We start from the raw sequence: 13,436 nt of genomic DNA, 5'->3' as shown, positions 1-13,436 counted from the left end.
CGATGTGCAAGCTCACAACACGTTGCAGCGCGACACGTTGTGAGCTTTCAGATCAGGTATTTTCGGGGCGCCCGCCGGCCTAGCGGTCCAGACTCATACCACATAGGCTCTGATGCATTGGCAGCATGTCGCAGGTTCGAATCACGATTCCTGACAACCTTTGCTGCGTGTCACTCCCCATCTCTCTCTCTCCCCAGTCAGTTTACTGTCCTATCAATAAAGGCATAAAGGCCACAAAACATATCTTTAACTTTAATTAAACCCATTTAGGCTTAACATTATTTAACGCTTTTACTATTGAAAAATAGCAGATATACAAGCTCACCGCGCTGCGAGCTTGTAGACCTGCTATTTTTGAAAAGTCGTGAAAATGTGTGAAAATCTTTGAATATATGTATTTTTTTAAGTGACTAAATATTTTGAGATGGGGGTCCGTGGCCAAATACATATCATTTTGGGGGTCCTTCACATGAAAAGTTTTGAGAACCTCTGACATAGTAGTCTCTCAAGAACAGACTAACTGAGCTCCAGTTAAGTGAAAAGGACCTTTTCTTTGACGATGGCTGGCCAGATTGCTGACATTGAAACATGGGGTTTTCAAAAAACCTCAGAAGGATTCAAAAGACACTTATAGAATCGGGTCAAAATTAAAATTGTCATGATTTTTCAAAAATAGCAGATCTACAAGCTTGTGAGCTTGTATATCTGCTATTTTTCAATAGTTAAAGCATTCAATAATCCTATGCCTAAATGGGTTAAAAAAAAGCTATTTTCAGTTTTAAATTTAGGGTCAATAAAGGGTTTTATTTTGAAGTGCTCACAAGTGTGTGTGTGTGTGTGTGTGTGTGTGTGTGTGTGTGTGTGCAGTCCATCAGAGAGGTGACAGGCTACGTGCTGGTGGCTCTCAACCAGTTCGACATCCTGCCCCTGGAGAACCTGCGCATCATCCGCGGCACCAAGCTGTACGAGCGCCGCTACTCGCTGGCCATCTTCCTCAACTACCGCCGCGACGGATACTACGGCCTGAGGCAGCTGGGACTGCGCAACCTCACAGGTAGGGGGCGCCGCCGCCGCCGTGGTCTTGCCGGTTCAATCCTGTAGTGTTCTTACAGATCTCACGGATTTGTATTGCAGGAGAGGGCAGATTGGGATGTACTCAGGGACATGCTGGGCCCCAGATTCAGCCTGGGAAAAAGAGTTGGAGAGGCCCTCAATGCGCGCTATAGAGAGAGAGATCTCTCTATAGCGCTGCTGCTACTCAAAGATTTGCCATTTCAGACAAGCCAGTGGGCCAATTACATGAGTTATATTTCGTTGTTGTCGGGTGGAAACCTTGTATGTCCAAAACTGTTTGTTTTGTATTTATCATTTTAAAAATGATTTAAACTAGTGAAAACAGCCGATCTACAAGCACACAACGCCTCACGGTTGTGTGCTTGTAGATTTGCGGTTTTCACTACTTTTGTGTGACGGCCTTGGATGATGAAGCAGGGCTTAGCTTTGCGAAAAAATCTACACATTTGAAACTTGGAGATACAAGGTTTCTGCCAGACAGTGACGATTTAGTTTGTTGGCCGCCCAGCCCCCAAAATGGAACGAAGGCCGACATTTTATTTTAGATTTTATCCTAATGGCCGGCCTGGACCGGCCGGGAATGAACCGGCCGTTCGGGAGTTGTCCCGCTTTTCCCAATGGCCAGCACGTCCCTGGATGTACTGTCTGTCTGTCTGTGTTGATCAGAGAGACGTATAATGTCTGCCATGCAAGTGTTTCAAGAGGAGTCAAACTTTTCTTGCCTAATTGGAATTGTTAGTGTAGGCCAGCGATTTCCAACTTGCTGCTTGTTCCGGGCCATTTTCCCAAAGCTTAGTTTGATTGGCTTGGCATCCTATTTGAACTGGAAATACATTATAACACTTTCACAGGGTGTCTTGTACTCATACAAGCAGGTAGCAGGTTTGCTGTGTTCAGCTGGATCGTGCGGAGGCGCTGAGTCGGCTCATGCGACCGTCGCTAATTCGAATGACACGCGCAAATGTAAACAGGCTAAATTAGCTTTGTCTTAATGCGCATTTCTGATAATTCGCTTCCTATATTCTAATACGTTTATGGAAACATGACTAGTGATAGGCTGTAGGGATTGGGTGGTAGTAAGGTTATTTTAAAACGTTCTTATTTATTGACAGCATAATACTATTTTAGTGCCAAATGCTCTACGCAGTAGGATGCAAAGCTCCTCACACCATTGGCATGAGGAGGCTTGGCGTCGGGTGATCTGAAAGGAGAAGGATCTCACAGAAAAAGCCCTAAAAAGGCAGTAAAAAGAAGAGCTGGCTGGAGATGCTGTAATGTCCGGCTCGCAGGCCGGCAGCCAGCTCGTGTGGAACACCCTGACAGAGGTCTGGCTAGAGATTAATGACCACGGAAGACCTTTTGTTACATTTAATTACCATCCTCGTGTTGTAAAACAACAGGGAGAGTAACTGTTAAAGTTTTAAAGTTGCAGGCTGCTGAAGGGAACATGATGGGATTACTGGGGATGTCTTGGCCCGAAACTAACCTTACTAGGGTTAAAGGGTTGATTGTGGTGCAAATCCGCCGTTATTCATTTGATAGGAAGATATATTAACTAAATATATCAATTCAAATCTTAAATGACTTTTCTTAAGCCTTACTGTGAGCTGAGAAACACAGAATGCCTTTTACTCTGAATTGTATTCAGTATGTGAATTTTCACGATCACATACAGTATCATTCTATAAGATCTCATTCCAAAACAGTACTCCACTACAATTATTTGAAAACTTTACTAGTTACTTTGTAGCTCTTGATTTTTATTACAAAACATACATTAACAGCTTCAGCCCTATATACATTTCGGCGATTTGAAAATAGACGATCTACGAGCTCACTTGTGAGTTTGTAGATCTGCTATTTTCAAAAGATTTGTATACATTTTATACATGTGAAAACTAGATATGTACCGATTGCAAAATTCTTGGCCGATACCGATCCACCGGTTTTATGAAGGTCTGACCTGCCAAAACCGATTACCGATTTCTTTAGCTAAGAACTAGAAAATAGGGTTGCTCCAATACATTTTGTTTTTCAGGCCAAGTAGGCCTACAAGACATACTTCAATTTGAGTACCAATAAGCTAGAAGAACACTAATGCCAAATCAATCACAATAGTACAATATCCAAAATCACAGACAATATCCAGTCTAATATGACCGTTTGGACTAGGCAGGAGGAAAGCAGGTGACGCATGCTTTTTTTTCCCCCTTCTTTTTGGAGACGACATTGACACAGGATTATGGAATATATCCTTACATTGCAAAGGTAATCAGCACCATCTGTATTCTGTAGGCTGCCACTAAGTAGACTGGCTGCTACTTGCTAATGTTTTCTTTAGTCACAGGACCAGATGCTGTGCAGTGCCATAGACACAATTGGCATAAAAACGGTATTTATGGCAGTGATCTGCCGGTCACCGATTCGGCCGGTTTGATATCATACCTGCCGTTTTTTTATATTGGCCGATTACGATTTCCATCCCTAGTGAAAACTTGTGAAACAGGACATTCTGCATAATGGGTACTTTCTACTTTTTGTTTTTATTTTGATGCCTATACTTTTGTACTTTTACTCAAGTGCATTTGGAGTTCCAGACTTTTACTTGTAACAGAGTATTTCTATATTGCACTATTGATACTTATAAGTAACAGCTGTGAGTACTTTATCCACCACTGACTGTTGGTCTTTGAGTTGAAAACGTGGATGGCTAACCCTCGGGGCTCTGCAATTGTACAGTTATTTTACATTACTGTTCTGATAGGCTAAATGAGGTAAAACACAGATGAAAATACCCTTTAATGTGTCAAAACCGGTAAATGATATGCAAGGATTATTAAAACTCACTAGCAGAAAATGCTTGATTTTTCAATTTAAAGATCTATGGGAAAGATATTTTTATCACTTGTAAAAAAAAAAAAAGATAATATCTTGCACCACACAGTTGTATATCACTCGCCTTAGTTCTTTATTTATTTTTTCCCGCAGCCATTGATACAGATTTATTAGACTCCTTTTGATTTAATAGCCCTCTTTTAATTAAGTCGCAGAAGTGAAAGTCAACTTCATAAGAAACACAGCTGTTACCGGTACAAATGACTCCTTTGTGTTGCTATAGAGAGCCATCAAATGGCCGTGAGAACTCATATTTTCCTGTTAATTACATTTTTGTTTACCGACGTTGAAATAGACTTGTTTAATAGGGCTCTGTTTTTGGAATTAACTGTGTTTTCTCAGTTTTCTCTTAAAATTATGTGTAGAGGTGCATGGATCAATGTCGGCTCTTTATGCAAAGAGTTGGTGACTTCCTTTTATTAGTTATACTTGAGCGGCATTTGCATATTTAATCTGCAATACAAGGGGAAACTCTGTAGTGCTTTGTTGGATAAAAAAGAAATACAAAATATAATACCGCATGTAGTATGAGATCTTTTAGGTAAGGGAGTGTGGGAAAGGGAATATTTAAAGGAAATTACTGTTACAGCTTCACCCAAGCTGTTAGCTGCTCAAGTCTGATGAGCACCCATAGTCCGAGCGTTTCAGGCAAAAATTGTGCACTTTACGATAGAAGCATGAAATTTGGCACATAGTTAGAACATGCCATATGGAACATTTTTGACTATAGGGACATCGCAGATTTGTCTTGGGAAACTTGTGGGAGCCAATCAAAGTTGGGCTTTTACTATACAGTAAAATAATACAAAATATAAATATGCTTCAAATAGCATGTGAGGTCAAATTAGGTGAAAAACATTCCTTTCTGAGAAACGGCCCCCACAAAACTGTGAAAAGTGATTTATGGGGGCCGTTTTTAGCCCAAAAAACCCTAGTTTGACCCCTCACATGCTACTTAAAGCATATTTATGTTTTGTATTATTTTACTGTATAGTAAAGTCTATGAGATCCCAACTTTGATTGGCTCCCACAAGTTTCCCAAGACAAATCTGCGATGTCCCTATAGCCAAAAATGTTCCATATGGCATGTTCTAACTGTGTGCCAAATTTTATGCTTCTATCGTAAGTGCACGATTCCATCAAAATACTGCCTGAAATGCCCGGACTGCCAGGGAGGGCACAGGGGTTAATCTAGGGGTTAACCACTTAAACCCTTTATTCATAGCAAAACAATTGCAACTGTACAGTTTTATTTTTACCCTGCACCAAAATCTCTTTGCCATGAATAGCCGTTCTGCAAGCTCACAAAACCAGGAAAAATCAACGATATGTTGTGAGCTTGTAGATTTACTATTCTTTGGCAGAATAGGGATGCTAGGGTTCAAGTCCTTAAGTGTCTTGCTCAAGGACACTTCTTCAGGACATAAAAAACTGGGCTGGCCGGGCCTGTTTATGGCCTCATCTGCATGTTGTTCAGGCCAGGGTTCTCTAATACAGTGGTTCTCAAAATTATTTTGAGGGGTCCCCAGGTGATTAACTTAATGTGCAACAGTAACAAACCAACATAACGTTGAATTGTATAGAGGGTATCTGCACATTTCTAAAGTGACAATTTAAGGACTTTTTAATAGTTCTAAAATTAAACATTGGCCAAATTGTCAAATATCAAATTGTGAAAATAGCCGATCTACATGCTCACAACGCCTCGCAACGTGAGCATGCTATTTTCACAATAGAACCGATGTTATAGAAAATATAATGCCTCAACTCTAATGCTCGTCAGGGTGGAGGGGTCCCCAGCTAAAATATGATTATTTTGGGGGTCGCAGCCTGAAAAGGTTGAGAACCACTGCTCTAATAATCCACCCTGCAACCCAGGTCTGTCAGAGAGAACTCTATGAGCTGGCCACTGTGTTACGTGCTGTTGTTGTGGGCTGCACCGGGGTGGTGGGGGGGGGGGATTTTATTTACTCACTCACTGGTTTATGTCCCATATTTACTCATTATCGGAATAAAGCGGCATACAAGTCTCATAAATACTCCAGCAGGCGAGCCATTAAAAGCCTCCCCGGTGGCAGCTAACAACCGGAGGGCCAGGTGTCGCCCGTTCGCCCCCGCGCTTTGGCTCTGGTTAGACCAGCGTTTCCCAACCCGTGGGCCTGGGCCCCCGCTGGTGGGCCGTGAGGATATCGCAAGTGGGACCCCCCAAATAATTTAGCAAAAAGCTAAGAATTGAATGATATGAAATAATAACATATTGCTATTTTTAGTTTCCGGCGATCCAAGCCGAAACACAATCGGAACGATTGATCATTCAAATAAACAACAGCAACACGTGTCTTTGTGCGTGCGTTGTGCGTGCGTGCGTGCGTGCGTGCGTGCGTGCGTGCGTGCGTGCGTGCGTGCGTGCGTGCGTGAGAGGTCGTCTCTGGGGACTCGGATCAGTGTGCTGCACTTTGCAGTGATGAATTGAATTCACATTTTAAATTCATTACACAATATTAAAGAAAACGCTCCCGGTGGAATCCTTCTCAGAAGCCTATTACTGTACCCTCCATGAAACAGGACCTTGCTGAGTGAACGCACTGTGAATCCTGAGTGTTAAATCCACTGAGAAGTATCATTTGGTTCCATTCATTCTGTCTCAGAGTGAAATTTACTGTCAGGATAAGACTGTGTAGTTGCGACATCGGCAACACGAAGAGGCAGATGTTAAATGTGTGCGTGCGTGCTTGTGCGCGCGTGCAGCGCATGCAATGCAAAAGCAGACTCAGTTGTCAGCCGTTGTCTGCAGTTCTACATCCTCATAACATGACATTTCCTTTAAAAGGCGGTTTCGTGGCATTTCTGCATAATCCTGTGGACCCGTGCGAGCGAGCGAGAATAAATAGTGTGTGACAAAGCGTGTGAGCGGGACCTTCCCTGTCAGTCAGCAGCAGGGGTGTCACAAGGGGGGGAAATGTGGGACTGAGTTACTAGGGCCCAAGGTGGAGGGGCCTTAATTATTTTATACTTGAATACTTGAAAAATAGCAGATATAGGCCTATAAGCTCACAGCGCGGCACCGAGTGCCACGCTGCGAGCTTGTAGATCTGCTATCTTTGAAAAGTTGTGAAAATGTGTGCAAATCTTTGAAGATATGTACTTTTTAAGCGAGCATTTGTAACTCAAATTCTGCTTCTGGGGGGTCTCGGAACTAAATATTTTGAGACGGTGGTCTGTGGCCAAATACATATCATTTTGGGGGTCCTTGACAAGAAAAAGTTTGAGCACCACTGACATAGAAACATAGGTTTTTAAAAAAAAAACCTTAGAAGGAATTGAAATATTCAATGACTTGCAAAAACGATAAAAAAATTGCAGATCTACAAGCTGTGAGCTTTTATATCTGATATTTTTCAATAGTTTAAGCACAAAATAATGCGTAATAATGCATTCCCAGTCTAAATGGGTGAAGAACATTCATGGGGGGCCCGCAGTGAATCCTTGTACCCAGGGCCCAGAATTTGGTGCGACACCCCCCTGTCTGCAGTGCGATATAAACTCATAGTGGGGTTGTGTCCTGTGCGTGATCGCCTGTCTCACAAGGTCTTTCCGCTCCTCTCTCTTGCCATCGATCCATCGCCGTCTTCCTCGCACTTCTCTCCTCCAGGCGTTGGTGTTGTTCCTCTCCTCTACTTTTCCTCCCCGAAAAAAATAGACAATCCCTTCTCCCACTGCTGATTCATATTGCCTCACTGTAATAGACTTAAAGTAGACCTCACACTCTGTTATCCAGTTCGACTCTGTCCCGGCTTGTCACCTTGATTTGTTTGTTTTGTTCGAGATGGCGCGCGTGCAATAAATGTGTGAAATCTCTGTCCGTATTCGCCTTTATGCGCGTCTGTAGTTCACGTATCTCGAATATAGGGGGAGGGGGTGAGGGGTGGGGGCGGCCAGGGGGTTACCGTGCGAGAAAGCTTAACAGTAAAACAAAGCGGTGTGGTTTGGGGGATGCTGCATGGGGACAGTGGACATTCATCCTCTACGACGTGCCCCCTACGGTGTTTTTTCACCCTGCATGGTGTTTCTGGATGCCTCAGCACCGCCGCGGTGTCCTCAAAGCACACCGGGGCAAATATACTGGTCTAGTGTAAAGAAACAGCAGTGTTTTTATGGAGCTGTGATACAAAAAATTAACCATGAGGTGTTTAAAGTCATGTTGACACCCTGATGCCTGATTCATACTATGTGACTTGCCAGGGACGGACGTGCAGAGAATGTTAGAGAGGCAGGGGCTGAGATTTCTATAAGGGCACCTTTGGTGAAAATATCAAAATAGCAGACCTCGAGGTCGGCTATTTTCGGTACTTATTATACCACATTGAACTAAGCATAATCAAGTCAATACTGCGTATATGGCATGGATTTGCATTCAAGTTCAGGAGAGTTTGGACAAGGAGATCTCTTGAAATGCTGCCCTTCAGGGATGACATGGAAAGAGGGCATTTGCATTTCTTTCACCATTGTAAAAACTGCATTCATGGTCTAGAGAGGGCACTTTTTACAGAAGGATAAAAGGGCAGGGGCTCAAGCCCTCTTTTATATCTATGTGTGCACATGCTTGTGTATTGCGTGGAAAATAGACAATATATATATATAAGTGAAAACGCAACAAAGTGGGGCGCCTGCCGGCATACTGGTCCAGGCGCATACCACATAAGGCATTGCCACATAGGCAATGATGCCTGACGGCGTCGCCGGTTTGATTCCCGATCCGGATGACTTTTGTCTCTCCCCATCTCTCCCCCCATGTCTACTGTCCTATCGAATAAAGGCATATGTGAACAGGAAAAACGCAGGAAACGTCAAAATGTGTGATGTCACACCTTTGCCTGAAAAGTTGAAGACCCCTGAACTGGTGATCACCAGCCAGATGGTGTCTCCACCCACTAAGCTAACGGCCGCCCCCCAACAGGCTGTGTAAAAAAAAAAAACATGACAGGCAATGCACATGCATGCAGAAAAGACGGACATGCATGCATGCCATGCACGCATGCACACAAACAAGAAATTGAATTTCAGCGGGATAAAAACGGCCGTTATTAGATGCAAAGCGCTCGGGCATGCTAAGCCCTAGGTTGGCTTTTCACATGCTGCTCGGCTGCCTTTCACCAGGAGTGAGGTTGTGCACGTGTGTGTGTGTGTGTGTGTGTGTGTGTGTGTGTGTGTGTGTGTGTGTGTGTGTGTGTGTGTGTGTGTGTGTGTGTGTGTGTGTGTGTGTGTGTGTGTGTGTGTGTGTGTGTGTGTGTGTGTGTGTGTGCGTGCCTGCGTGCGTGCGTATACGTACGTGCCTGTGTGCGCTTGGTGAGAACAGCGCACGGACACTGTGCTTCATATAAGCTTTGGTGTGAGTGATATTGATGCGATTAGCCACCCGTGACCGTCCCGCACACACATCAACCGCATATGGTATATTGACGCACGCCTTCTTTCTGGAGTGTCTGTCTCTCTCTCTCTCTCTGTGTCTCTCTCTCTCTCTCTCTCTCTGTGTCTCTCTCTCTCTCTGTCTCTCTCTCTCTGTGTGTGTGTGTGTGTGTGTGTGTGTGCGTGCGTGTGTGTGTGCGTGCGTGTGTGTCTCATGAACTCTTCCCTGAGTCCCTCAGAGGCAGAATTTACCTCAGGTTCACCTACAACTGGAAGCCCCCCATCACCACCACCTACACACACACACACACACACACACACGCATGCACGTGCACACACACACACACACACACACACACACGCACGCACGCACGCACGCACGCACGCACGCACGCACGCACGCACGCACGCACGCACACGCGCGCACACACACACACAGAGGACGGGGTTCCTCAGATCAGAAGCCTTTAGTCTATAGGAGCTGATCCCACTGCACCGCTGCGCTGCAATTAAAGTCAGCTCCATCCTTGCATATAGATCAGTCCTGCCTCTCTCTCTCTTGCTTTCTCTCTCTCCTTCGCTCTCTCTCTCTCTCTCTCTCTCTTTATCATTGCTGCTCAAACGGCACCGCATTTTGCACTTGTCTGCTACTTATGATGTTTTTGAATTTGAATGAAAAGGTTTTGGACAAACAATCCAGCCGACAGAGACGAGATTCTACATTGTTGTGTATTTTTTTGTCTTTCTTTTTTTTTGGCACTTTTGTTTTAGTGTTGAATCTTATAATGGACCACATTAGAAACATCCTTGCGCCATCCATTTGTTGTGTGTTTTAACTCGTCGAACTGCCCGCGTAACTAACAATCGCCAATCGATATTCATTCAAGCTCTCTTTCTCGCAAAAATCATCAGACTTCACTTCACACAATTTGTTTGCATTTGTACGCCCTCAGATTTTCAGCAACTCTCTCTGTCTCCCTCTCCCTCCCCTTCTCTCTCTCTCTCTCTCGCTGCCTGGGAAGAAATAAGATAAAATAAGATAAAATAAAGCCCCCGATGAAATGTAATTCCCTCTCCTGGCGCGGCGCGGGCCAGCTCGCCTTCCCTTCCTCCCCTGCCGATAATGAGAGACCCCGTATGCACGCTCGCCCACCGTTCACGTACATCTATTATGCATTGATGAGCAAGGGTGTCGCACCAAATTCCGGGCCCTGGGTACAAGGATTCACAGCGTCGTTGTGTGCTTTAACTGTTGAAAAATAGCAGATATACAAGCTCACAGCGCGGCACCGAGTGCCGCGCTGTGAGCTTGCAGATCTGCTATTTTTGAAAAATCGTGAAAAAGTCCTTGAAAAAGTCTTTGTTTCTATGTCAATGGTGCTCAATTTTTTTCACCTGAAGGACCCCCCATCTCAAAACATTTATGGTAGTTCTAGGGACCCCCCCCCCCCCCCCAGAAGCAAAATTTGAGTTACAAATGTTTGCTTAAAAAATACATATATTCAAAGATTTGCACACGTTTTCACGACTTTTCAAAAATAGCAGATCTACCAGCTTGCAGCGCGGCACTCGGCTGTGAGCTTGTATATCTGCTATTTTTCAATAGCTAAAAGAATGAAGGCACCTCCACCTTGGGCTCTAGTAACTCAGTCCCACTCCCCCCCACCTTTGACGCCCCTGCGTTTACATACATCTATTATGCATTGATGAGCACTGGAATGGCCAGGCAGTAGGTATACTATTCGGTAATTCGTTTTCGTGGCGCAGTTCCTCCGCGCGGGGAGGAACGTGTAGGCTATATAACGTTCTTCGCGAGTCCGAGAGAGTCATATTATATTCAGTATTTTCTCTGCACGTCCTCGCCCATACATTAAACAACAGATTTGCCCGCAGGCATTCTCTTTTTTTTTTTTTTTTTTTTTGTGGTCCCACTGTGGATTGGACACGCCACGGGGGGGACTCCGCAGTTAAGCCTGGGATTCAATTCTTACAGTGCCAGTCCTGCGTTGGCGCGCACACGGACGTGTGTCCTCTGTGGGGCGGGAGTTATAATTCACCCTTTGTCAAGTCCCGCCCATTGTCCTGCCCCTCTTCGCACCCATTGGTTGCTGTGTCTTGGTGGGACAAAAGTCCTTTCTCTCCATCCACTACCATTGAAATTCAGTTGCTTCTCATTGTTATTCTGTGTATTAAATTCTAATTGTAATCTTTGTTTCGGTAAAAAGGAGCCTCTCAGGTGCAGTATAGTGACTGGGCATGTTTTTAGATGTTTTTATTCCTCCAAAAATGATGTTTTAGCAAATTCAACAGAAAAAAGGCGGAACACAGGGCGGGACAAGGCAGAAAGAGCATGCTCGTTGGTCAGTCAGGGACCAATCAGAAGGCTGACAAAGGGTGAATTGTTATCTGTTATCTGTTGTTGGACTATCTGTGGTGGAAGAAATAATACTCCAAAATAGCAGATGTTCAAGCTTGCAGCACGGCACCAAGTGACACTGCGCTGCGCTGGTAGATCTGCTATTTTCACATAGCCAACGCTAGAATCTAAAATGACACGGCTGCTTCCCCGCTTCAAGTAAAAGTGCAAAAGTGTTTTTGTGTTGAAAATATACGAATTACAGGACCAAAGTGAAAGTAGGCCTACTCAAATTCTTACGCTATATTTGAACCGTTGAAGTATAAAACAGCATTATTTAAATGATTGTAAATAAATACAACATTTGCTTGAGAGTCAAGTAAAAAGTACCTCAAAATGTTTACTTAAGTGCAAACATACTCATAGTTCCTTCCCAGCACTGCTTAGTATTCCTCCGCAGCTCCATGGGTTCCTTGTGAACCTTGACCACCCTATATAGCGCACACTTAACTGTTCTGCTGCTGTAGACGGCGCTCACCGTCATTGAAAGGGTTAATACCATGGCGCCGTTGACGGTGAGGACTGTGAATCTTACTGTATATACAGTAAAGATATTATTACTTACTTAACCCTCTAAGGCCCGCATTAAGAAATACTTGAAATAAAAAATTTAAAAAAATCAGATGGTGTTGTAGGAGTCCTATTAACTCATTAACTGCCAAAAACGTGAATCCCTTAAAAATCCCGTTGTCCCACCCTGCCACGCCCGTGAATCCCGTGAATAAAAAAAAAAAAAAAAAAAAAAAGTTTTTTTTTTTTTTTTTTTTTTTTTTTTTTAATTTTTTTTGGACCCCAAAAACGTTAGTAGGCATGATAGCGATCGCGAAAAAGCTTGTTTAACCCCCATACAACCCCCATACAACTCAGGTAGCAGACCTCCAAGCTCACAACAGTGTAAAACATAATGGCTGCTATCTCATGAATGCCTGAACGGATTTCCATTCGGATTTTTTTGTTTGAAAGCTGTGAGCAATGTGGACACACGTGGTGCATTATCTAGGCATGGGTGTGCATGATCCGTGCACTATGAATTACATGGAAGTCTATGGAGACGAATGGCAGTTAAAGAGTACGAAGGTATTGTTAAATGGCAGCATATGAGTTAAGAGGAAAATGTAATGTTTTTTTCAAAAAAATGTTTTTGTAAGATTTTATAGCCATAAATCAAAAATCATAAATCATGCTCTAATTTACATATGGGGGATATTTTTCACAATAATAACATATGTACATGTTCTAGACATTCTAATGATCACCAAAAAAAATAGTACAGGCATTTTACTTATGTTTTTGTGAGGTATAGCTTCCATGAAAAAGTGAGATGTTGTTCGTCAAAACTCTGGAATTTCAGCGGGGTGTGGCGGGTGTGAATGTCAGCCCCTGTGGGGGGTATTTATATGCAAATATTGTGGCCAATGGCATTGTAATACTAAACAATAGAATCCAATGGTGGTGTTTAGGTGGTAGGGGGAGCTAAAATAAAATGATTTAAACCTTTTTTTGGATAAAATACAAATGTTGTAATATTACAACCGTGGGCCTTAGAGGGTTAATGTCGCTCCGGTCCCGCCCCCATCGGTAATGTCGGCGATTTGTTTACAACGCACGTTGGGCGTGCACGCGAAGTGAAGCTCCTCAATGTTAA

General features: G+C 43.6%; 1 protein-coding gene across 1 annotated transcript in view; it reads left to right on the top strand.

The window, feature by feature from the left end:
- The window catches only part of LOC308280042 (receptor tyrosine-protein kinase erbB-4-like), a 789,750-nt gene that overhangs the window by 317,412 nt on the left and 458,902 nt on the right, over positions 1–13,436 (top strand). Inside the window, 1 exon segment of the mRNA XM_080720298.1 lies at positions 868–1,054. Coding sequence (XP_080576424.1) covers positions 868–1,054 — 187 coding nt within the window.

This window comes from Nannobrachium achirus (genome assembly GCF_963921795.1).
Source record: "Nannobrachium achirus genome assembly, chromosome: 24".
NCBI classification, from domain to species: Eukaryota; Metazoa; Chordata; class Actinopteri; order Myctophiformes; family Myctophidae; genus Nannobrachium; species Nannobrachium achirus.
Note: the sequence above shows the minus strand (reverse complement) of the source record. Positions and strands in the feature narration are given on the sequence as shown.